This window comes from Megalops cyprinoides, chromosome 13 (genome assembly GCF_013368585.1).
Source record: "Megalops cyprinoides isolate fMegCyp1 chromosome 13, fMegCyp1.pri, whole genome shotgun sequence".
In the NCBI taxonomy this organism is placed as follows: domain Eukaryota; kingdom Metazoa; phylum Chordata; class Actinopteri; order Elopiformes; family Megalopidae; genus Megalops; species Megalops cyprinoides.
Genome location: NC_050595.1, coordinates 31,759,221 through 31,783,717, shown reverse-complemented (window position 1 = coordinate 31,783,717; position 24,497 = coordinate 31,759,221). Strand labels below are relative to the sequence as shown.

At 38.1% G+C, this 24,497-nt stretch overlaps 1 protein-coding gene across 1 annotated transcript in view; it reads left to right on the top strand.

The window, feature by feature from the left end:
* The first annotated feature begins 1,428 nt into the window (after positions 1-1,428).
* LOC118787727 (sodium- and chloride-dependent glycine transporter 2-like) overlaps positions 1,429-24,497 on the top strand; it is a 31,037-nt gene continuing 7,968 nt past the window's right edge. Inside the window, exons 1-10 of the mRNA XM_036543361.1 lie at positions 1,429-1,630; positions 7,750-7,760; positions 8,827-9,333; positions 10,521-10,668; positions 11,602-11,733; positions 11,997-12,170; positions 13,028-13,175; positions 13,497-13,629; positions 14,981-15,115; positions 15,738-15,841. Coding sequence (XP_036399254.1) covers positions 1,429-1,630; positions 7,750-7,760; positions 8,827-9,333; positions 10,521-10,668; positions 11,602-11,733; positions 11,997-12,170; positions 13,028-13,175; positions 13,497-13,629; positions 14,981-15,115; positions 15,738-15,841 — 1,694 coding nt within the window. The remainder of the gene's footprint in view (positions 1,631-7,749; positions 7,761-8,826; positions 9,334-10,520; positions 10,669-11,601; positions 11,734-11,996; positions 12,171-13,027; positions 13,176-13,496; positions 13,630-14,980; positions 15,116-15,737; positions 15,842-24,497) is intronic.

Here is a 24,497-nt window from a genome sequence, read left to right as displayed (position 1 = left end):
TAAAAACTCTCAAAAGAAACACATCACTTCATTTGTACATCTGAAATTTTTTAGGAACGTGTGCAGAAATTGGATATTGATTCAATATTCCTGCTGTCAAGTTGATTTATCGATCATCCATAAATGACGGATGCACGTGAGCAAGTTCCATGTGAGCTTGTTGGTCAGGGCACAGGGCACAGGTGATGAGGGGATTTAACCTTTTGAATGTCCTTCCTGGGTAAAATAAAGAAACGAAATATGTGCTTTGGCCTCATAACAGATTAAAGCAAAGGTTTTATTTGATGTATATTGTCTTTTTAATTTCAGTGACTGTCTGATGCCAGTGTCCTTCACACCATAGAACAGTGACCAGTGAGCTTGATCATCTCCCTTGTGTTATGTGTTACCCCAGTTGTAATAAGTGGATAAAAGTGTGATAATTTAAACAGTGTAAATGTAAATGTAAACAGTGGATTGCTGATGGTGCGGCAAGTTGAGTATGACAGGAGAAACCCAATGCAGACTTAGTACAGCTGAAACCAGGACATAATTCTATGATATGGTTATATTCAGTGGCTTACCTTGGGGATTTAATTAATTTAAATTAATTTTAAATTTTAATTAAATTTAATGAATGTAATTAATTACATATGATTCATTATATAAGTATATATACTTTATTTTTTACAGGCTAGCTATATGGCACTTAAGAATATTGTTATCCTCTATTCCTTCATTCTGAGGGTTTAAACATCTGAGGGAGCTCACAGAGTCACAGAGAAAATAAAAATAGATTTTTCCCTACTGAAGGTGATGGAACACCATAGAAATCCACCAGGTATACCTCTCCTGAATGTGCCGGGGGGTAGGGGTGGGGGGTCTGGGTGGGGTTTATACTGGGTACATTAGGGTAGTTTCTTGCTTAGTTTTCCTTCTTATACTTAAATAGCATATTAATGCATTTCTTAGTCAAAAAATGAAATGGTTTGTACATTAATTTTTCAACACCTTAGAGATCTGAAACCACTCAAGCTAAAACCATCTGTGTAGACCAGAATGTACAGCGCCTGCAGAAGTATCAGGAACAAGTTTACTGTGTGGATGTGAGACATTAACATCAGACTTCCTCTGTTTAACTAAATAAGCTTAAAAGCAAAACATGGAATTTAGACACCTTGCAAGGGAGAATTTTTTTCTCGATTTAAAATCCTGAGGGAATCATCATATGATTATGTATGTTTACTGAATATTCAAATTGTCTTTCAAACTATGCGCATGAGTGTTGTACGTCATGCTCACGTTCCTTCACTAGAGCTGCAGCTAGTTTGCTCCATGATCCTGATGCAAATTGTGTTGTGATGCATGATGTCTTTTAGGGGTAGGACATCATTAGTTATTTGGGCATCGAGGGAGAGAGGAAGAGGAGAGCCATCCGCAGTACCACCGATGCGGCAGAAAGGGCTTCGAGATGGCTGTGGCTCAAAAGAGGAGAGCCATGGAGTCAGAGTAGCTAGCCATCTGGACACAAGCTGGGGTCTGATCAGCCCTGGCTGGGTCACCTTGAGGAGGGTGTATGATGTTGAAAGACCTGAAACACCCGATGATTCCAGGAACATCACTGAAGATGTGTCCAGGGGCACCAGAAACTGTATGTCCACAGGCGTCAGCACAGTTTCTGCCTTAATTTTTACACATGGTTAGCTCCTTCTTAGATTGTGATTTCCAATTTAAGATTACTCAAGGCAATATGCAGTTAGTCTTTCAGCAAGAACCCTCTCTTAAAGCAACTTTGCCTCTCACTCCCTCAAATAAAAAATATTGAACTGGCTTGAAAATGGTGTAAAGGCAGATTTTGTGTGCTTTCCTGTATTATGAGGTTTACAGTGATTTTTTTGTAGTTGCCCAAATACCCCAGCAGTTATGATATATGTAGTCAAAGGTCCCTTTTTGGCATCCCTTTGGTATTATTTTCTTAAACAAAGACTATATAGCTCATTATGGCTACTCTCGGCATGCCTGCAGGTGTTGAAACTGAGGACAGAGCTTTATGTATGAGGGGACCTAAACTATAATTCATCCTGTTTGAATGGTTTCACTTCCATTGTGAAAGTCTAGTCTTTATGCATGTCTTATTCATTTTGTTATTCAGAATGTTAATTTTAGTTACTTAGATTTAGACTGATCCAATTCTCAAATTTTTTTAGATATTGAAATAACAGTATCAGAAATGAGATTTTGCAAATATCTTATGATTACTGACATTCTTTTGCATGGATGAAATCTGTTGAATAAGGGAAGAGTATATTTTACTTTTTCAAAATGGTCTGGTCTAGGGCTATATCGAATGCCATTTTTTGCCATTCGAATTTTAGCCAAACTTTTTCGAATGAAGTGTTGAATGTCTGTGACGTGACGTCATAGTTTTGGCCTCTTGTTTCCGCATTTTGTAAGTGACCAAATGAATGTAACAAACAGTTCTGTCTACAAAAGTTCAACCAGCATTTGCTTTAGTGTACGGAATTATTCCTGTGCGATTTCATGACACATAATTTATTCCGTAAACTGCTGACTCACGGAATGTATTGGACCAAAGCCCTTTTGTGCACATCATACCTTCAGTAATACAGCCTATGAACATAATTAATTTTGTACTTAAGCAAAACACTGATGTCTACGAAAGTTCAACCAGCATTTGCTTTCGTGGACGGAATGCCTTTTGTAACTGCAGAGTCACGGAATATATTGTGCTAAATCCCTTTCGTGCACATTGTACTTTCAGTAATATAGGAAAACAGTTAGGTGGACAAAATGAACATTCGATGGCACGGAATGATGATAGTATAGCGCATTCTGCATTTCGTGCCACAAAAGCATAAATACTGGCCTAGGACATCTATTACGCAGACAGAATTACTTTTGTCTACAAAATGAGTTTCTGTTATCCACAAAATGAAAAAGACAACGGTCAATTCAGTGCACGAAAGGAATCATCCGTTTTGTTTACTGTGCACAAAAGTATGTGCTGTCTTCAATATTTCGTGGACACAATGCTAACGCGTTATGGTTTCTTAATGAATTTATGTGTTTCGTAGCACAGAGGCATTCTGTCCAAGAAAAAAGTGAAAAGGTCTTACACTTGGTGCCCCACAGTTTATTGGCAAAATTGTTTATGTTAAATGATAATAAAAATAGGCCACATTAACATCTAAAATTCTTGGATTACAGTAGCAGAAACCTTAAAACTGCAACTGAGCACCCATCCTAATAATCGAATGCTAAATTTCACAATCGAATGCCAATTCAATGAACGAAGCTTTAAAGCTTCGAATTTTTCAGTGCAGCCCTAGTCTGGTCATTTGGCATTTCTTTTATTTATTGTATTGCTGGTAATAACTTGGAAGGCTAACGCAGTGTCATGTCCTCAGCTAAGGCCTTGCTTTAGGGCAATCATAAATGTCCTAGTAACATGGTTAGTGTGGTAATGTGTTAAACTCTTACATGTGACCTGTTCACAAGGTTAATTCCTCAGGTTATTCAGGTATAACACTCTGCTTCTTTGGCTTTATTCCTTCTCCAGTGCAGTCAAGCATCCTTCTGCATGTACAGATGTACCTCATTCCCTTCAACTCAATTCAGCTGCAAAGGCAGCCAAACTCCTGTGTTTAAAGAACATTGGCTGATATAGGGTTGCATTGGACAACCTTTTAATTGTACTTGTGGAATGGGAACATAAATGCTCTCCGGTGACATGTGTCCTGTCTGCTTGCTCTCTCTTTGAGGCACAGGCTGAGAATCGGCTCTAGCTGTCCCCCGTGACAGCTGTCAGATGCCAAAAGATGGCATCAAACCACCGCTGAGGCCAATAAAAGCTTGCTGAGAAGCTCAGCTCAAATGCTGGAGTCAGCACTTCCCCTGTCCCGCTTTAACCTCCAGTGATCTGAGGAGAAGGGCGTGAAGAAGGCTTGTTTGCCGAATGAGTAAACATTCATTTACCCTGGCAGTCAAACGTGCTGTTAATCAAACTAATTATACTGCCGTATTATCTCCTAGCCAAAAGCGTGTCGCCTCTACTGTAATCATACAAGCTCTGACTGCCATCTGGATAGGCTTTGCGCATGTGTGCCTCATCCCTGTGCATCAGAAAGACAGCACTGCAGTCTGTCTAAATGTGAGGGCTGCTCATGGCAGTGCTGAGTTTCAGGAGCATGGGTGTTATCATGTGTGACCAGGAAAGGCTCCACACGTGTAAATGTCTGTGATGAGTACTGTGATTGAAATGCTGATTAGCTGATTTCTGTGCTCAGATGGATTTTAATACCTCATGTTTGTTCATTTCAGCTCACACTGTAACAGCAACGTGGGCACGTGTCTTGGTGTGACTAAAAGCTGCTGCATTTTCTTCGTGGCATATCTCTCCTTTACATTGCTCAGGTGAGGACTTATAGTGAAAATTACTGTACAGGTATGGATAAAACCTGAGAGCTCTGCTTGTTGCCATCAGCCTCTCTGACATGGAGAAGATGGACAGGCCCCATGAAAGGCATTCCTCACTGCCAACAGCTGTTTGAAACACCACATGACTTTTATCAGTGATGGGATTAGAGCATTTTTAGATATGCAATAAACTGAGCATATTATATGGAGAATGGCATTTTAGAGCCTTCTCAACTTGATGGATTTTGTTTCACAAGCCTTTCTCAATACTGTGGTGCAATTAACTGTTGCCTCTTTCATGTTATCCCTGTGTTACCATTTCCACTGTCTGTTGTGACATTACTGACTAATACCCAATAATGATTGAACTGCTTACCATTGTTATTATGTAAAGCCCTCTTAAAATACATAAACACTAAACCATTGTAATCACTTTAGGAAAAACCATTCTGTACTTGAATTTTAATCTGAAGTTTGTGGAAGCGTTGCTGCATATGAATTATTATTTGAACACTGGAGGCTTCTGCAATGCCTTTTCTCACTCCATGAAGTGAATTTAGATGAGCAAACTCCATTAAGATCATTGGTCTTGTGGCCAGGTCCATTAAGCAGTTTCTTGTTTCCTGTTTTTTTTCATTCTTGTTGGTGAATGTGCATTTTCTGGTAGCCTTTTCCAAATGATCTGAGCAGGCTGTGCAGAACTGTCCTAGTGCCAGTATGTGTTGCATAAAGTTGATTTTGTGCTGCTGAATTTCAATAAAAAAGCTTTCTCTGCAGGGTTCCCATCTGTCTGTTCAGGAATAGCAGACATTCAGCTTCCAACTAAAAATGCTGACAAAAATATATACACATCACTGAGCAGCCTGCTGACATTAGAATTGTTTTTTCCAGGTCTCCTACAGGATCATAATTCCTAAAGTAAAAAACACATTTGAAGAGCAAAATTTTCTCGTTACCATGGCCCCTGGTATTCAATGATGAAGTGGTCTTGGATGCCCGATATTTTAAAGCAGATTCTGTATCTCTAAATTTTGTTAACAGAAGCACGTTTCATATTAGGATGAGTAACGTCAAATAATGGATTCAGGTTTTCTACGTCTGAGGAGTCTTTTTTCGTTGAATAAGGAACATTACAAATGGACGAGGGTGCTTCACTCACGCAGTTGCAGTGTTAAAGTTTCATTGGTGGACTGGTTTTGACCTTCGGCGAATCGTTTTATTTCGTCGCAGGGAGTTTTATCGCATTCTCGTCAGAAAAGCGAGAAAGTGATGAATTAATTACACCGGCCTTGTGTAATTAATGCCTATCTGATAGCTACAACTATTATCTCGGGTCAGGATCGGTCGTGAGAAGGTCTGTACCTTGTACGTCCGGCAGTGCTATTTCTGAATAAAAGAGAATCGAAATGCCACCCTAAGAACATTATTTATGTATTTCTATGAAATGCTGTGACTCTAAAGCTGATACGATCACTTGCAATGTTTTACAAGTTGGAATTAATTTGATTTGCATGTCATAATGGCCACAACGTTATATCAGTTTCCTTGTCGTTCCTTGTCTCCTTGCCGTATTTTATTTGAATAAATAAAGCATACAACGGTTTAAATTAATTTCTAAACTCTCACCCACTAGCAGTGTCCATATCCATTATAAAAATACTGTATATATACAATGCCAGATACAACGAGCTGTTTGCACTATTTAGAATCACGTTTCCGTTCAAAGGGTTTCAAAATAACACCGTGGATGAAGTAGCATCCATAGAAAAAAGGTAGGGGCAACGAGAAGAGTAGCAGAAATCAATTACAATTATTCTTCTTTGACAAAGCAATTAAGACTGGCGTGGCCAGTTAATTAACTACGGAAAGGCTTATCAGTGCTGCGCTCAGATTTATGGCCAATTCTACTGCGTTCATTTCTAGTGATTATCACACATTATCAGGGAACCGCAATACCGTTCCGTATATAGTCATGAGCCCCTATTGGTGCTGAGGCCGTATCACCCCTCACTGTGTACAAATTTAAAAGTCAAGGTAACTGTATTGGTTAAATAATCAAATGTAAAAATATATTCTTTAAAAGTAGCCCACGCGTCAATTCAAATTGCTAACAAATTGTAAAATAAATTCCATTGTTGTTAACAACTAACCTAATGTTTAAAGGTAGATAAATGGGGGAAATCGCAACGTTTATGCGCTTCAGACTTGAAGCTACTGTAAATGAGGTCTTAACAACGAAGCAGTGCGTTTTATATCTGCGTGTCAGCTCTAGCTTTTGCTAAAGATAGAAAGTCCCGCCTTTGGCTGGCGTCAAAGTTTAACATACGAGCACCTAAAGCTTCTAAAAGTGGATAAATTCATGTTCCAATGGTGCACAGAGCAACGTACATAAAGCATCCATTCTGAGTGAGTTCACACGAGTCTAAGTATTATGCATTCACATACAATACATTGCACTGTATGTGGTAACAGAATAATACTTTGTTCGGCATTTTGGTAAACTCCACTTTCCACGTTTACATGTTTACATGCTCATTTTCTGCGCAGTGCCTTCATCGGTGAACTGCATCGGTGAACATTTTTTAAATTGCCTTACGAGATTCTTTGGTACAATAGTAGTTTACATTAGTAATATACTGTCTAACCATATTATTTGTTATTGAAATAATTTTCCTAACGACACAAAATAGTGGTTCGTACAAGACTAATTATCCAGTATCCATTATCAAGTAGCTAATTATCCAGATAAATGATAATATCATGGAATATTTGCCCATTTTGGTGGAAATAATATCCTCATGAAATTGTAATGCTAGGCTACGAAGGGACTGAATTTTCAAAATAAATGGAGTGTTCATACTGCAGGAAATGAACAAACTATCAAACATTAGAAACTGTCTTCCTAAACTGTGTTGCTTGTGTGGAACTTTCTTGCCTGGTATCAAAAGTCCGAAGAGTTGTAAGGCTGAACTGTTCATATGATTGTACCTCCACATGATTTCCAACGCGCCGTGAACACTTACGTATTTTCCCCCGAGACCAGTTTATTAATCAGCTCCAAATGAGTCAGTCCAAACACGCACGCTCAACTGCAATGAGTGACAGTTAACCAGAGCTTGCGCGTGTTGTCCCTTTAAAAATCTGAATCCAAGGCTAATAATTTATCAAACTCTTATTATCAAGAAAATGTCACGCGAAGGGCACCTTGCTATGCACTGACGCAAACCCAATCTTTCCCACGGAGGTATAGAAAGCGTTGCACTTACCGCAGCTAAATTCAGTCCGTCTGCAGTCCTACTGCTGTTTTTTCTGCCTTCCACTTTTCTGTTGCAGCAGCAGACATGGTAAGTACACTGCCCGTTTACACATTTTCAAGTATTTAATTTAAGCGATGTTTGCTGTTACAATTTAATTAGTTTCATATTCGAAAACTTTATATGTACACATTTTCATATGCATTTTACCTTCGGAAACTGTGCAGAATATTGAGCGCTGTCCTTTACTGATTTGTTGCTGCAGTTTCACAAGCATGCGGTTTTTCTCCCTTCGGGGAAACTTTGTGAGCCTACACGCCGCAACATCTGTATTTATTGTTAGTATTCTGTTTTATGTTGTAATTCCATCTACTTCAGGATTTCTGCCCGTTAACACTTTTTTATTCTATTTCTACCTAAGTCCTACGTATGCTATTATCTTAAAATAATCTTTTATTTCAGATCAAACAACAAAATACATCCGTTATTTTAGAAATACCCGTGCTTGTGTGATAAATATTCACGTTTATTTACTTTTAATTCAATTTTCAGAACCTAACTGTAATTTTTGAGTATGTACATTTTCATATTTTAGATGGGTTTTCCCTCCCTCATCCGGAATATAATGTGTTTTGCTTGAGTGTATTCAGCACCGCAATGCCCGTAAGACTGACTGTCGGGGAAAGCGCGGCTACAGCAAGCTCAGCAGCTTGTCTATTGCCCATAAAATCAGTGGAAGTGCCGTGCTGAATGACAGGGAGGAAATGGGGCGTAAAATTAAAGAATCTTTCTGTAATGGTGAAGCGAGAACCTAACACCGGCCGATCGTGAGCTGAAAGCCAAAGAAGCAGAGCACATATGCAAGACAGGCCTTTTATAACGCGAGAAAAAGCAATTTCATCAATGTACAGATATGTATATTAGCACCACTTCTGTTCAAGTCCTCTTTGTTTCAGTTACTATGTGTGTTCTGAGGGACAGCTAGATTAATTATTTTGACGTTAATTTGGCCTTTTTGGTCATAATAGACTATCGTTCATTTAAAAAGACTATTTGTGCTCCCCGCTGCATCGTTAAGTTGTCTTTGCAAAATGCCTGTCTTTTTATTTTGTCCTGACAGTGATAATGACACTAATCTTCAACTCTGATTCTGTAGGAGTTTTCCGAGCAGCGAGATATGACTAAGCAGCTAGTCAACAATCCAACCAGTGTTCACCCGTCACCTCTGCACGAAAGAACAGCTGGAGTTACAACAAACAAAACGGAGAACGTCCAACACCTACCTTCCGACGCGCAGTCTGCGCCGCCACCCCATCCGGCCAACGAGAGAAAAACTTTTTGTTCTGTGGAAAATAAGCCGGGAGAGGCAGAGGTCAGCAAAGCTTATGGGACGTTTAAAAATGCAGCTCCGGTTCCGGTTCCAATTAATTCTGCCCTCCGCAAGGATTCCGCGGGAAACGCGATGCCACGAACGGATGTTTCTACAACTGTTCATGGCACATTAATGTCTTCCCATTGCACAGACGCGTTACCTAATCACGGTGCAACCAGGAGCGCAATGGAACAAAACAACGCTACGGGCAACTGGACCTCCGTGAGCCAGACCACAGTTATACTGGGAACAGATGGCAACACTTCTGTTCTGCCTGGCACGGCGACCGAGGTAAGAGGTTTCAGATGGGTTCAAGTGAACGTTTAAATACTGGAGGCATTATAAGCCGTCTTCTAGGGTCTCGAACAAAGACATGGTGGCCATGTGTGAGATTTAATTACAAAATAATCTGATGCCTGGGAGCTAAAACAAGGTATTGTCATGCTTGTCATGTAAAAAGAAGGGTGCCATGAGAATGAGTCTGCAGTGCGATAGGCTAATTAAGTTCCTCTTAGACACGGCCAGTGGCAGTCTCTCTTAAGAAATAACAATAACGTAGGCCAAGTTTTTGATTTGGGCATTCGGAGTGATTGACTTTTTAGAGGGATTTGAACGCCCGTGTATTGCAATGGTTATGCCCACAAGCGACACGGAATCTTAAAAGGAATGAGTCTTGCTCACACCCTCAGTAATGATTATTGTTTCGCTTAACTATCGTCGCACTGCAGGTGAACAACTGAACACAGTGCAACATATGAAAGCGCCCATTTTCTCTGAAATAATTAACATCGATTGCAACTTTAACAGATTTGTCGCTCCGCCCAGTCAAAATGAAAATTAAATAAAAAAAATAAAAGGATAGAATAATTAAGAATGAGTGACGTACAGTATTTTCTCCTGACTAATTCACTCGCTGGAGAAAAGCCAAACGCTGATCGCAGATGCATCATGAGCACATATTTGAAGATACTCCCTTTCAAAGAGAATTTTACGCATTCCTGTACCGTATTCCATTCAGGTACCCCCCAGAGCAAATCCCCTTGCTCTCTCGGGATTGGTTACTGCTACTAGTGGCACTGCGGAATAATGTATTACATAAGGATGCGGGTTCTGGCTATTGTTCAATCCCTCGGGGACACTTCAGAGCAAATTAAGTGGGGTTTTCACTAGCGCCTGTTTGTTTTCTGTTGGGAAGCACAATGCAGTCTCGTTGGCATGGGACTATTAAAACGAGTAATGCAATTTCTTTGAATGCGGGTTACACTGTCAAATAAAGCTGTATACATCTGCCAAGGCGTGTTGCGGTTGCGTGCAGTTTTTTCTTACAGTGAAAACAGTTAATGTTATGACAGAATATTACTTACTCGAGTTTGCTTATAATGTTTAGCCTTTTGTGCAGTGCAAACAAATACTGACTACCAATTGGGAAGTATCGGTAAAGCATAAAAATTAAATATTTGAATAACTGTCTTCTTTAGGATGATGACGATGACGACCAAGGAGATGAGAACAAAGCTAGGGGAAATTGGTCAAATAAACTGGATTTCATTCTTTCTATGGTTGGGTACGCTGTTGGTTTGGGTAACGTGTGGAGGTTTCCATACCTCGCCTTCCAAAATGGAGGAGGTAAGGAATACGAACGTACACGGTAAACGATTCCAACCCCAGAATGTTTGCTTTATAATAAAAGATCACAAAATTGTCATTTTAACAGTGTACGGGACTTGTGTGAAAGTAACTTAAAATATGAAAAAAAATACCATTTACTCAAAGTAGTCCATCAGAAATACTTCGTTAATAATTTAACGTTAAAAAGCACGAACTTCCCCTTCTTGGAAATAATAGGCCCACACCCACGATTGTAGCATTCGAACTGACCCGCACTTCTTTCATTTTGAGCATTCAGGTATGGTAAAGTAATAATGCTTTTCTGTATTTGCACTAGCGCGTCGTGTTGCATTACGTTGTCATTGGCCCTCAGTATGATGGAATTCGCTAACTAAATGTATTTTTACTAAACGTGGGCCAAACAAAACATGTCCGCACTCTTGCGAAGTCAAAATAGCAATTGCAAACGTAACGGTATAAAACTGTAGTTCATTATCAATGGTTTGATTGTCTAAAAATAATTTGGTGAAGTGGAATATATACATTAAAGTGAAGGTTTTCTGTTTTACCTTGATTTGTATATAATAATAATAATAATAATAATAATAATAATAATAATAAACCTGGTTATCCACGAAATTCTTAAGCACAGCAAAACGCTTACTATATTAGGCAAAATATGTAATCAATTTTGGTACGCATACACATCCATTCAAGGCAGCATTGTAATGAATTGGAAGAAACACAAACAATTAATCCCAAGAGACTGTCTATAGCTTCGTTCTGTTAAAACTGAGATTTATTCTAAACATTTTATACATCGCCAAACACTGCACTTTTTCGTTATAAGAAACCCAACTTGTATTCACAATTGTTAACATATTTCCTAGCATATTATCTAATCACATTGGAAGGTGATTCGTGTAATTTATTTCTGTAATTTCCTTCTAGGTGCTTTTTTGATACCATACCTGATAATGTTATGCCTCGCTGGCATTCCTATATTCTTACTGGAAGTATCTCTGGGCCAATTCGCCAGCCAGGGGCCCGTATCTGTATGGAAAGCTATTCCAGCTCTTCAAGGTAAACTAAATTCCACCAGCATGTGCTTATGTGATTTTCAGTCATGACGGGGAATTTGTTTTGAACGTTGACGTCTGTTTTTTTTTTTTTTTGCTGAATTCTTTGTCTTGGGATTAAAATATAGGCATATATTGTAGCTAGAGAAATATGTTCACCATACAGACTAATTCATTTCCGTTGCGATATACACAAATATGATGATTATAACATTTTTTTTCTCCAAAAGAATAATTTACATATGTCCTCTTATTTGTTTATTGTAGGTTGCGGGATTGCCATGTTGATTATATCTGTCTTAATAGCCATATACTATAATATTATTATGTGCTGGACATTGTACTACCTGTTCGCTTCATTGAAGCGCTCACTTCCATGGGCTACCTGTCAGAATTCGTGGAACACCCCGGACTGTAAGGACAAAGATATGCTCTTTTTAGGTAAGAATTTAATGGAAAGCGTCACGCTCGAGCCGGCAACTGTACTAATCCGCAATGCGTCCGTCTCCTCTGCGCTTAGTGTTTCTAAGGGCCCGCGTTGGTGCATTTTCACCTTCAGGGCGTACCATTTTGGACACGCATTTTTTTGTACAAAAATTCTACAAGAACAGCCACGCGAATTTGTTTGGGCATATGTTATTGTTTACGATCCAGATTTATAATGGGTTTGTATATATGAATAACGATTACGTGCATTTTAGCGAATAATGTTAAACAATTTTAAGATTTTATCCACAAAGAAAATTATGTTTTCCCTCTGAGAAAACTGAAATCGTCCACTGTCCCCCAGCACAATATTTCAGGCAAATTTTAACCAAGCAGATTGCATTTAAATACATTTGTCTGGTATCTTACAGTGAATTCTGTACAAAAAATGCTTGCTTGGCTAATTTACTGTACAAGGTTGCGGCAGCAACATTCTCTTCAACATTCTGTGTTGAAGAGCCCTCTTGTGGCCATATAGTAAATTGCAATGCATGATTGAGGTTGTGCCGCATTCCATAGAAATGTGAGTGGACTTCCTTTCCCTGCGTTCGTAAGACACTGATGCACAACAAAACCATTTTCTTTACATTCAGGAGTAATACCTGGACATCAATACATAGCTATCCAATATAAGACAAAACGTTTTTCACAATATGCAAAACTCTAGTTTGTCCACATTCCTATGTATGTGTTCTTTATTGAATCATTACACTGCACTGGATTCTGTGTGGAAAAGACAGAATCACACAGCATACCTGTGTAAAGACCATTGTCCAGCTGTTTTTATGGCCATTGTTTTGCGCTTGTGACAGAATCCTGCATACTGCGGGACAGGAACATCACTACTGTGAGAAACACCACCCGCTGCTTGGCGGTGAATGCCATGGGGAATCTGAGCAAATTGGCCAACCTGACATCAGACAACAAAAGTTACGTCAGCCCTAGTGAGGAGTACTTCAAGTAAGTGGATGCTGGCTAGGGTACATGTGTTTCTGCACTGCAAATAGCAAGGGCCGATGGGCTGTCCTTGCAGATGGGCCTGCACGGATAGTTTCAGTGTGCGCATCCTGCTATAGCAACTGTATGCTTTATGTAGTTAGAAGAGTCATATGATGAACCAGATATCTCACAGTGAGGCAGGATGTTATTTACATTTGAGGAGAGCTGCCTACGCTTGCTGGGAGAAGCTGCTTGATGTCAGCTGATTTGATGTTTTTTTTTCACTGTTTTCCCCATTCCTTTTGTATTGTATAAGTGTCTGAAATGCCTTCGTCTTTGCAGGTACAATGTGCTGCACATTTCTAAAGGGATTGAGTACCCAGGAGACATCCGCTGGCCTCTGGCTCTGTGCTTATTTCTAGCCTGGGTGATAGTCTATGCCTCTCTGGCAAAAGGAATAAAGTCATCCGGGAAGGTGAGACAGAGCTTTGGTTCTTTTTGTCAATAAACAATATTACCTATGTCACGGTGAAGTGTGGTGTTGAGATAAGGGGCAGGGCTTATATCACAGAAGTTGCCGATAGAGCAGTAGGACATTGCTCTTGCACCCTCAGCAAGGTACTTATTCAGAAACTTTTGCAAATATTCATATAGAAGGTATGCGTTGACATCACTTTGTCACTGGAATATGCCCCCTCAGTCGGCCTGAGTGGCAAAACATCCTGCAACATGGCTGCATTTAGTACAGGAAACTGCGAAACCGGGAGTAAAACAAATGATCTGCTTACATTAAAGGCAGCTGGACTCGGCAGTGATCCTTACAATTTATCAAAGAATCAGTGGTCCATAGACATTGGCATGTGGCCAGGAATCAAAAAAGCAAAATTCTCCATTGACATGGGCATCAATGGAGAGCAAAACGCTTAATGTAAGATTACGTCTATACTCGTAGGATTTCAGTTTTGATTTTTTTGACAGGTGGAATGTTTATGACAAGACATGTCTGAGAGAAATTTGGTGATCATTGATCGCTGTTTTGGAACATTAAGCCATGTTAAAAGCCGTTTCACGTCAAGCATTTTAGAATGTCCGCAAAAGCCTTGATGCTTGGTCGTAGTCTACTCCAAGGTGGCATTTGTTGGCAAAATTAAAGTGACGAGAGCACCAATGGATATTCTGGTTGTATGTGGACAGGCTTGCACTAATATTTTTATTTTATTACAACTTTTATTTGGAACATATAAGCTACACGTTTCAGTGCCTGAATTCCAGTTGTTTCTGCGAATTGCAGCAATCCATCTGCTTCTCTTTTCTGTAGCTTTCAACAGTCTGTAAAAAGATAGCTCCGATTTCTTGTTGAATCTATTTGTACAGTCAATTGCACAACAGCTCTTTCCCATTTTAGATGTGTTTTTTGTGTTTTCGCGGCATTCAAGCTGAACGCTAACGCTGCCACTCAGTAAGTCTTTCTGCCACTCAGTGGGTGTAACCTGTGGTGACCCCGCCCACTGTGACGTCACGTGCATAACCTCTATAGCCAATGATATGTAAGCTATGTAAGCTGTCTTGGATAAGAGTGTCTGCTAAGCAAATATATCATGTGGTAAAGTCACCCTGCAATGTTCTCAGGTATTCTTAGATTTCCTGTGCAAGGCTTCCCCCTAGTGGACACCTACTAACAATGCAGCCTTTATCCCTGCACTTGTGCATCAGTTGCAACACAGGTCTGCTCAACAGAACACAAGTCCCCTGTCATGCAGTTTGCTCATGGATCTCCTGCTCACTGCAACTAGAAGAGTAATCCCCTCTGTACTCTGTGTGTCCAGGTGGTATATTTCACAGCCACTTTCCCCTATGTGGTGCTCATCATTCTATTGGTCAGAGGGGTCACCCTGCCAGGGGCAGGATCTGGCATCCTGTACTTCATAACACCCAAATGGGAGAAACTCAATGATGCCAAGGTAATGCAGAACCACTTAACATGCCACGTTTCCTTTCTGTGTGAATACAGAAGCAGATATGACATTGGTGTACTATACAGATGCACTCAGTGATAAGAACTTTGGTTAGGCTCTGGTGAATTTAATGTCTGGCAGTAAAACAGCTTTCATTCGTTCATACTGTTTATTGCAATGTGCATGCTATTTTGTGTTTTTGTCAAACAAATATCTGTAGAAGATTATTAAATGGATTCCTTGAACAAGTCTGTACTGTAGATCAGATTTGCCTTGAAAAGAGACTTATAGAGACTTAATAGGTCTTCTTTCACAATTTGAACTGTTGATTATTTTAATGAGTTTGTGAATTGACATGGTCATCATGGCTTTCGTTATGACACTTAAACAAACTAAACTAATGTTCAGTTTTGGAATGCCAGATTCCATTATTAGCATGCTAAAGGGCACATATCAGTGTTTCTGTATGCCTCACCATTCATTTAGGTAACTTTTTTGTGGGATGTTGCTATGCCCCAGCTAACACTCTTAGGGGCTTTAAATGCAGACTTCTTTCTGCAGGCTCTCCATGCTTTGGTGCCTCTTGCTGTCGCTCTGTGTAACCTCCAACACTATGTTTTGTCACTAGGTATGGAAGGATGCTGCTACTCAAATATTCTTCTCCCTGTCTGCTGCCTGGGGTGGACTCATTACTCTGTCTTCCTACAACAAGTTTCACAATAACTGCTACAGGTAAAAAAAGTGTCATGTGACCCTAAATTGGAAACACTAAGCTGGTTGCATTTGGTTGATTGGTAATCTTCTTCGGTTAGTCCTTTTTTGTTGAAGTTCTCATGCTTTTGGACATCCTTGAAAAGGAGGGCATAATAACTCAGTAATCATTCAATATATCTGGGTTGGTGGGTGGGGGTGACAGGCAGACATTGTAATCAATGTTTAGTTCTATCCGTTTAGCATATTTAGCAATCATAAGTCTTTTTCATGTTTAGTTAAGTTTGGTGCTTAGCTGAAGTCTTCAATTTATGCCTTTTGCCTTATTCTGCTATAATGACAGCAGGGGTGGTAGGCATACATTGAAATACTCTCAAAAATATCTATCCATAAAGTTCCTGAGAATCCCTTTTCTATTTGATATACATTACCCTGCTCTATCCAACGTGGCTAAATGACAGGATAAATTTTACACATGATGTTCCAGATGTATATATATATATATATATATATATATATATATATATATATATATATATATAAATTTGATGAGTACTAAGCTCACATATATTTAATTGCAGCTTTTGATTATACTAGTATGATGTGTGTGTGTGTGTGTGTGTGTGTGTGAGTGTTTGTGTGTGTATAGAAGTATGGAGTAATAGTTATGGTTTTGTATATGGATTCAAAGATTGTGGGTTTTGAATTAAGAGTATTGGAATACTCTCATACTCATAAACCAGAGCCTTTTCCTGTATAATCTCAGCTATGCAAAGGGTCAATACGTGGCATGAACAGAGAAGCCATCACTCTCATTAGCATATACATGAAATAGCTGATGCAATTAACTCGTAGTCTGGTAGGTTGAATGCTGGTATGCATTTCTTTCATATGGTGTGTGGGTTTTGAAGACAATGAAGAGACTTAAAATGATCACTAAAGATTCATTTCCTTCATTGTGTCATTTTTTCAGTGATTTTCTGTATCTCTTCTAATTTTCTTATGTATTTCTTTATTATCTTCCACATCATCAAGACTGACATCTTTAAGGAAGTATTTTGAGTTTTATTGGCATAAGTTTAGTGACACACAACACACTAGGTAAATTGAAGATTTTGGTCAATCTAACACATTGTTTCTGTGCTAATCATGATGGTGCAATGGTGTAGTCTAGTTTGCAGTGGTGGGTATACTATGATGATTCCCCCCACCCCCTCCCTCCATGCACACGCACACCCCAGCGCAACACCCAACAACCCCATAACCACCACCATAATCACCAACGCATACTGTACATGCATTCACACACAATTGAGGCCATTCCAAAGGACTGGGTATGTATTTTCAGAGGATGAAACCTATTTATTTAAAGCAACATTACATGTTTAAGGTAGCATAGTGTCCGTGGGCGTGGGGTAAGGGGGGTGTCCAGACTACAAAGCTTTTATGATGTGTTTGTACTCTGGCATCTTCACTTTGCTTTGCCTCCATGCATCCATGGCAGAGTGAGGGCAGAACTGTGTAGAAACACCTGAGTTTTTTTGAGCGCACTTAAGCCTACAGAACGGACAGCTAGAGGACCGTGAGGAGAAATTTTCTGAATTTGACGAAAAGCGTATCGGATTAGAATCACAGAGTGCACCTGTAAAGTCCGCATTTAACCACCTGACCACTAACATTCACAGTTCAAAGGCTTGTACATTGAATGCCTCTTAACAATAAAAAATCATAGCTATATCAAACACAGTGGGTAACAAAAACTTACAATCGTACTTAGGACAAACTATACATCAATAATCAGCTGTACAGGGACTCAAAAGTTACACCATGGTTGTAAGTAGAAGACCTATTTTTTATTATTATTTTTTTTTCTTCTTTTTTCAAGATGTGAATCTATACTAGAGTCTTCCGACATGCCCATCACTTTTGGGTCTAGTTTATCAATCCAGTCGGAAGAGTAAGTAGTATTGAGGATTTATGGGGTAGTGTTGAGAGACTGTTGCTGTTCTTCGGTTGTTGCTGTTTTGCTTTGTTATGCTTTTGTTGTTTTGCTTCTCGCTTTCTTTTGTTGTTTTTCTCTCTTCAATGGGAAAGGGGGGTTGGGCTTGGGGGCCAATGTTGTGAGAAGGGTGGGTGGTGTGGATTGAGGAGGAATGCACATTTCTGACTGATAGGGGAGGGCAGTGGAGGGACAACTTCTTGCATCATAAGGCAGCATTTTACTTCTTCCATCTCACAATGTATACATACCAAGATTTGATCATGATATAAAAACATTTCAAATTTTAACTTCGCCTTCAAATAATGGGAAGTGAGGAACTTATTATTGCAAGCTATAATTGTAATGACCTAGCAGATAAAAAAAGACAAGTATTTACCTGGTTGAAAGATAAAGACTCCTCTATTATCTCTTTGCGAGAAACACACTTGGTACCTTCAGATGAAACTGGAAGGAGGAATGGGGTGGTCCAATATTGTTTTCCCATGGTTTGAAAAACTCAAGGGGAGTCATGATCTTGTTTAAAAATAATTTCAAAATCACTTCTCAGGCTTCAGAAATAGACTCAAGGAAGATGGATCATTTTAAACACAACTATTGAAGACAAGAAAGTCTGCTTTATTAACTTATATGGCCCAAATAATGATGATCCAAACTTCTTTGAGCTAATTTATAATAACATAAGAGCTGAAAAATTTACAAATGATTATTATATAATGGTTGGAGATTATAACATAGTGCAAAATACTCTGATGGATCGTAAAGGAAATAACTCATTCAATTACTACCCACATGCTTCTACAAAAATTACATCTATAATGGACACAATGGACCTGATAGACATTTGGAGATTAAAAAAAAACAAAATCACAAAGGTGTACATGGAGAAGACAAAACTAGGCAAGTCGTATAGATTATTTCCTTATTTCATTTTCCTTGATATCCAAAGCAAAAAAGGTTTTAATTGAAGACAAAATAAGATCTAATCATCAACTTGTATCACTCCATTTAGAAATGACTGAATATCCCCGGGGTCATGGGTATTGGAAATTCAACCAAAAACTACTAGAGGACGAGATATTTGTAGAAAGAACAAAGGAATTTATCACAGACTTTTTCTTACATAACATAGGATCAGCAGACCCTCTTACTGTTTGGGACACATTTAAATGTGCTTTTAGAGGACACTCAATCAAATTTGCCTCACAAAGACAGAAACAGTTTAGGTTAAACAAACAAAAAATTAAAAAAGAGATTGAAATGTTTACATCACTTCTGGACAGCTCAAAAGCAACTCAGGATGTGTTTGACAAATTGGACCAGAAACAAAGAGAATTTAAACAACTAATATATAACAGGTCAAGTATTATGTATTACAAAAATAAAGCAAAATGGATGGAGAAGGGGGAAAAATGCAATAAATTCTTTTTAAACCTTCAACAGAGAAATAATGCAAAGTAAAATATACAAAAATTAGATAAGAATGATTCAAAATGATTAAATGAATAAATGATTCTCACTACACCAGTTGATATCTTGAATGAAGTAGAGAAATATTTTACAGAGATTTTTTTCATTTAAATCCTCACCCGTACCATTAAATGAAGTCACTTGTAAATTATTTTCCTCATACCCATACTGATGAACAGAAAGAATCATGTGAAGGCCTAATTACAGAAAATGAGCTTTACCAATCTATTATGTTCTTTCAGCCTGGAAAGACACTTGGCCTTGATGGTATTCCAATTGAAATACCATCATCAGTACCAAACATTTTATGAACAAATCAAAAACCCCTCCTTACATGTTTTAATTTTTCATATGAAAAAGGTATACTCACGGGTAATCAGCAAGAAAGTGCAATCTAATATAAATATTAGTGAAATGCATAGGTTTTTGTATTAAAAATATCTTACCTGATATCATACACCATGACCAGTCTGGTTTTATGCAAGGACGAAATATTGCAAATACCATAAGACAGTTACTTGAAACTATAATAACACTATGATAGAACAAAGAAGCCAGGATTAATTTTTATAGCAGATTTTGAGAAAACTTTTGATAAAATAAGATGGGACTTTATATATAATGTTTGGGATTCTTTAATTTTGGAGATTCTTTAATAAAATGGGTTAAAGTACTGTATAATGACTCTACTAGTAAAGTAATAAATAATGGATATCTATCAAAACCTATCATACTCTCACGGGGGGTAAAACAAGGTTGCCCTTTATCCCCATATTTATTCATCATGGCAATTGAAATTCTTGCTATAAAAATAAGATCAAATAATAACATCGAAGGTTTGGAATTGCAAGGACTAAATACAAAAATTTCAATGTATGCTGATTACACAAGTTTCTTGCTGAGCCCTGACAATAAATGCCTACAGAACCTTATAAAAGACCTAGACAACTTTGCAAACCTGTCTGGACTAAAGCCGAACTATGATAAGTGTCACATACTGAGGCTCGGACCACTAAAAAATACAGATTTCTCCCTACCATGTGATTTACCAATCAAATGGACAGATGGGTCGGTTAATGTACTTGGCATTCACATCCCGGAGAACATGAATGAAATATCAACACTTAAATTTAATAATAAACTCAGTAAAATCACAAAGATTTTGCAGCCCTGGAAAGGGAAACATCTCACAATTTACGGCAAAACAACTTTAATTAATTCATTAATTGTATCCCAGTTTACCTATTTATTCATGGCATTACCAACTCCTGAGGAATCATTTTTCAAAATATATGAACAGAAGGTGTTCCAATTTATATGGAATGACAAACAAGATAAAATTAAGCGGACATATCTCTATAATGATTACATATCTGGTGGCTTAAAATGACTAAATTTAAAAGCCTCTCACTTAAAGCCTCCCTTATTCCTAAATTCTATTTCAACTCTCAATGGTTTTCCACTAAAATACTAAGTGTGTTCACCTCATATTTGAAAAAGGTCTTTTTCCATTCCTACAAATCAAACCTATCGATTATTCAGTAATTAATTACATATTCTCAAATATCTCCACTTTTTTGAAAGAAGCTCTACTAAGTTGGTTACAATACCAATTTCATCCACCAGAAAATACAGAACAAGTCTTACAACGAATCATATGGCTGAACTCCAGTATTATAATGGATGGAACAATGATTTTTTGGAAACAAATGTTTGACAAAGGCATAATTTTTATAAAGGATATGGTTGATGAAGAAGGTAAACTCATGTCATATAAACAAACTAATTCGTATTTATGGAAATGTTTGCACATTACAACAATACAATCAACTTATCGGATCTTTACCACAAACATGTAAAAAGAAAATTAGAAATGGCACTGGATGCCAGTTAGTCTGTAGGCCACATATGAAAATGGCAACTTGGCTAAAAAAACAAAGATTAACAAAGATATGTACAAATTTTACTTAAGAACGAAGAACTTAGTTGCCATACCATACAAGATTTTTAGATAGCTGGGAAAAAATGTTAGATACACCAATCCCATGGAATCAGATCTTCATAATCCTTTATAAAACAACATTCGATTCAAAAATAAGATATTTCCAATACAAACTAATATATAAGTTCTTGGCAACAAAAAAGGTGTTAAATATCTGGGGAATTGACTCATCCCCCATATGCCGATTCTGCCAAGAACAGATGGAAACTGTAGAGCATTTGTTTTGATATTGTCCATTTGTCGCCTTACTTTGGACAAAGGTTCAAGATTGGTTATCTATGCCTGATGTTTGTCTTCAGTTAAACTTGTTTACAGTGTTACTGGGTGATATATCAAAACACTCTCACGCAATACACAACATAATTATATTGCTGGGAAAAGTGTTTATTTCTGGGTTGACATCAGTGGAGACTAAGAATTGAGAGATTCAAGAACTTTGTCAGCTATTACTGTAGAACTGAGTGTCTTATGGCACAGGAAACAGGAGGTTTAGCTTATGCAAAAAGATGGGATAAAGTTAGAGAGGCTGAAAGATGGAATGGGTAATATATTTAAACAAAGAAAGTAAATGAATAATTAAATATATTGTATAATAAGGGAGAAGGCAGAACAAGATGTTGTCCTCCTCTGAGGGGGGTGGGGGTAAATTTAAAAAGAAAGAAGGGGAAAAAACAAAAGAAAGTGAACCGTTTAAATTAGAGTCCGCTTTCTGCAAGCTTTATACAGTGCTGCTGATCCTCTGTCGGTGTATTTTCTGTTTTTTTTCTTTCCTTTCTTTCCTTTTTTATTATTTGTTTATTTATTTTTTATCCCCCCCCCCCATATGTATTTATACATACATTTATTTTGTCCATTTGTTGATCCAGCCATAGGTTGTATTTTCCACTCTGTCTATGGGGAGGGTAAGAAGGGGAGGAAGGGCTGGGGGGGGCTAGAGGGGGGGGTTGGGAGGGGGGGGGGGTCTTTTCTTTGAAACTGTTTTTGAAGACTGTTCTTTGTTGTGTTTTGTGTATATATAAAAAAAAAAAAATCGTACTTAGTAGCTACTTTAACTTAACTACACCTTGAAATTAAGTAGCCTACTTTTGCATTTACCAGCGTACAGCATATATCTGAGTAGTTATACTTTCACTAAAACAAAGTTCCCTACTTCATCCACCCGTATCAATATCACGTGCAAGACTGATGTTAACCAGTCATGCCAAAGCTTGTCGTCTCTGAGCACCATCATTTGATTATTTATCTATCTAGCTACGTTTTCTTATGGTTATGTTTAGTAGCCCAAAAGAGGAAGGTTTGGCGAACACGGGGGAAGAGGAGAGAGATACTGCTACTGTGCTAACTTTGCTACTTGTTGGCTAGCTAGTCAATTTAGTTAGCTAGACAGCTAGATTTTGTGGTTAAAACTATGAAAACCATTGCTCACTAGCTATCTTCAGGGACATACTAGACATGGCAGCAAATATAATTCAATACACATATCACACATCCCCTGCTGTTAGAGTAATATGTACTAGCTAATCAGATAATGTTAATCTGTATGAGATTTTCACTTAGGCCCGACCAGTTGTAACGTTATCAGGCTCCTTTTCTGCAATCTCAGGTGCCAGTCTGCCAGGATCAAAAGATTCAAAATGTGTTTTTATAAATTGCAAGAGTATTGCTTGTTTTCGTTTCATTTTGTTTTGTTTTATTTCATTTATCTTTACTTCAATATCCAAATTTTATTTTAAAATCCCGAAATCACACAGCTGCAGTGGTCGCATGTGTACGCACTCTAGCTTCTTAAAGATGCTCGTTGGTGCTCAGGGAGCGAGGTGGGGGGATGGAGGGAGGGCTGTCTGATTGGACATTATGAAAGGTTTTTTTTTCTTCTTCATATTCAGCGACATTTGCACAATTTGCTGTCTCCCAAATCCAGTGTTTGCGAAAACAATTAGCTCATGTGAAAATTCTGTCACAAAACTATGTTGATACGTATCCTTGTATGTTTTTGAGTGGGTATCCGGAAATCCTGGAGCTTTCTTAGTGGGTATACGGCGTAGACCTGTATATCACATAGACTACACCACTGTGATGGTGGAATGATGGAGCTATTCTAATAACCCAGAATAAGTATGTTGGATAATCCAACAGTCTAATGGAGTGCATGAAGACCATTGTCACATTAATAAAGTTGCAGTATAAGTGTGTCAGCCTTTGTCTCATTATAATTTTATTATTTTATTATAACGCTATTATTGTGCACAAAAAGCCAACAGTATATCCAGAAAGCATGTCAGACATCAGAGGTCACGGTTTCGCCGATATTCTGCTTTATATTCAGTTTCAACCTTGATAATATCTGACTGTTAATTTTTGGAAGGGAGTGCACTCCCTCTCCCACAGATTAGACTTTGAATAATGCACACACGTTCATTTGGCAGAGGACATCAGATCCATTCCACAGTGATTTCTGTAGACAAGAAGTGTAATGCTTATTTAAATAATTTTTTTTTAAAAAGCCTTTAATAATTGTTGAAAGGCTGAAAGATTAAACTATTCAGTGTCTCGCTGGAAGGAGCAGGTTGAAGGATGATTTAACATTTCTTCAGTCTTGGTTATTTCTCTGTATTCCACTAGAGGGCACTGGTATTCGGAATACCAGAAGTCTGGTAGTACTATGAAGTGGATGCCATCATTACAGAAAGTTTAGAAACTGAATCCAAGGATAAGCAGAGCCCAACCTGACATAACATAACATCTTTCAGTAGACCTGTGGTCAGTTTTACTCTATTTTTTCTATTTTTAACTTTTTAATTCTGGTTTATACTTATTAGCTGTGAAGCACCTTGTGGAATAAATGCTTGAATGGATAATGTTCTGCAAATAATACATTTTATTATTATGATTCTTATAACTGTTGAATTTTTTGATAATTTACTGCTTATCACCTAAATAACTTTTCCAACAATGCACATTTTGGTTATGATTACAATGTAAAAATACAATATTCAACATACATAATGTCACATAGTTCCCTCTCTCACGTATTTCCCTTCTAAAGCTTAGCATTTTCAGACTAATGTGATGCCATGACAATATGATACCATTGGAGTGATTTTGCAGAGGCGTCATGTCAGTGTTTTCATTTACGCAAAGAGATATTAATTGCTGTACCCTACAGTGTGGTTGAACGCCGCTCTCTTTACCACCCTCATACTGTC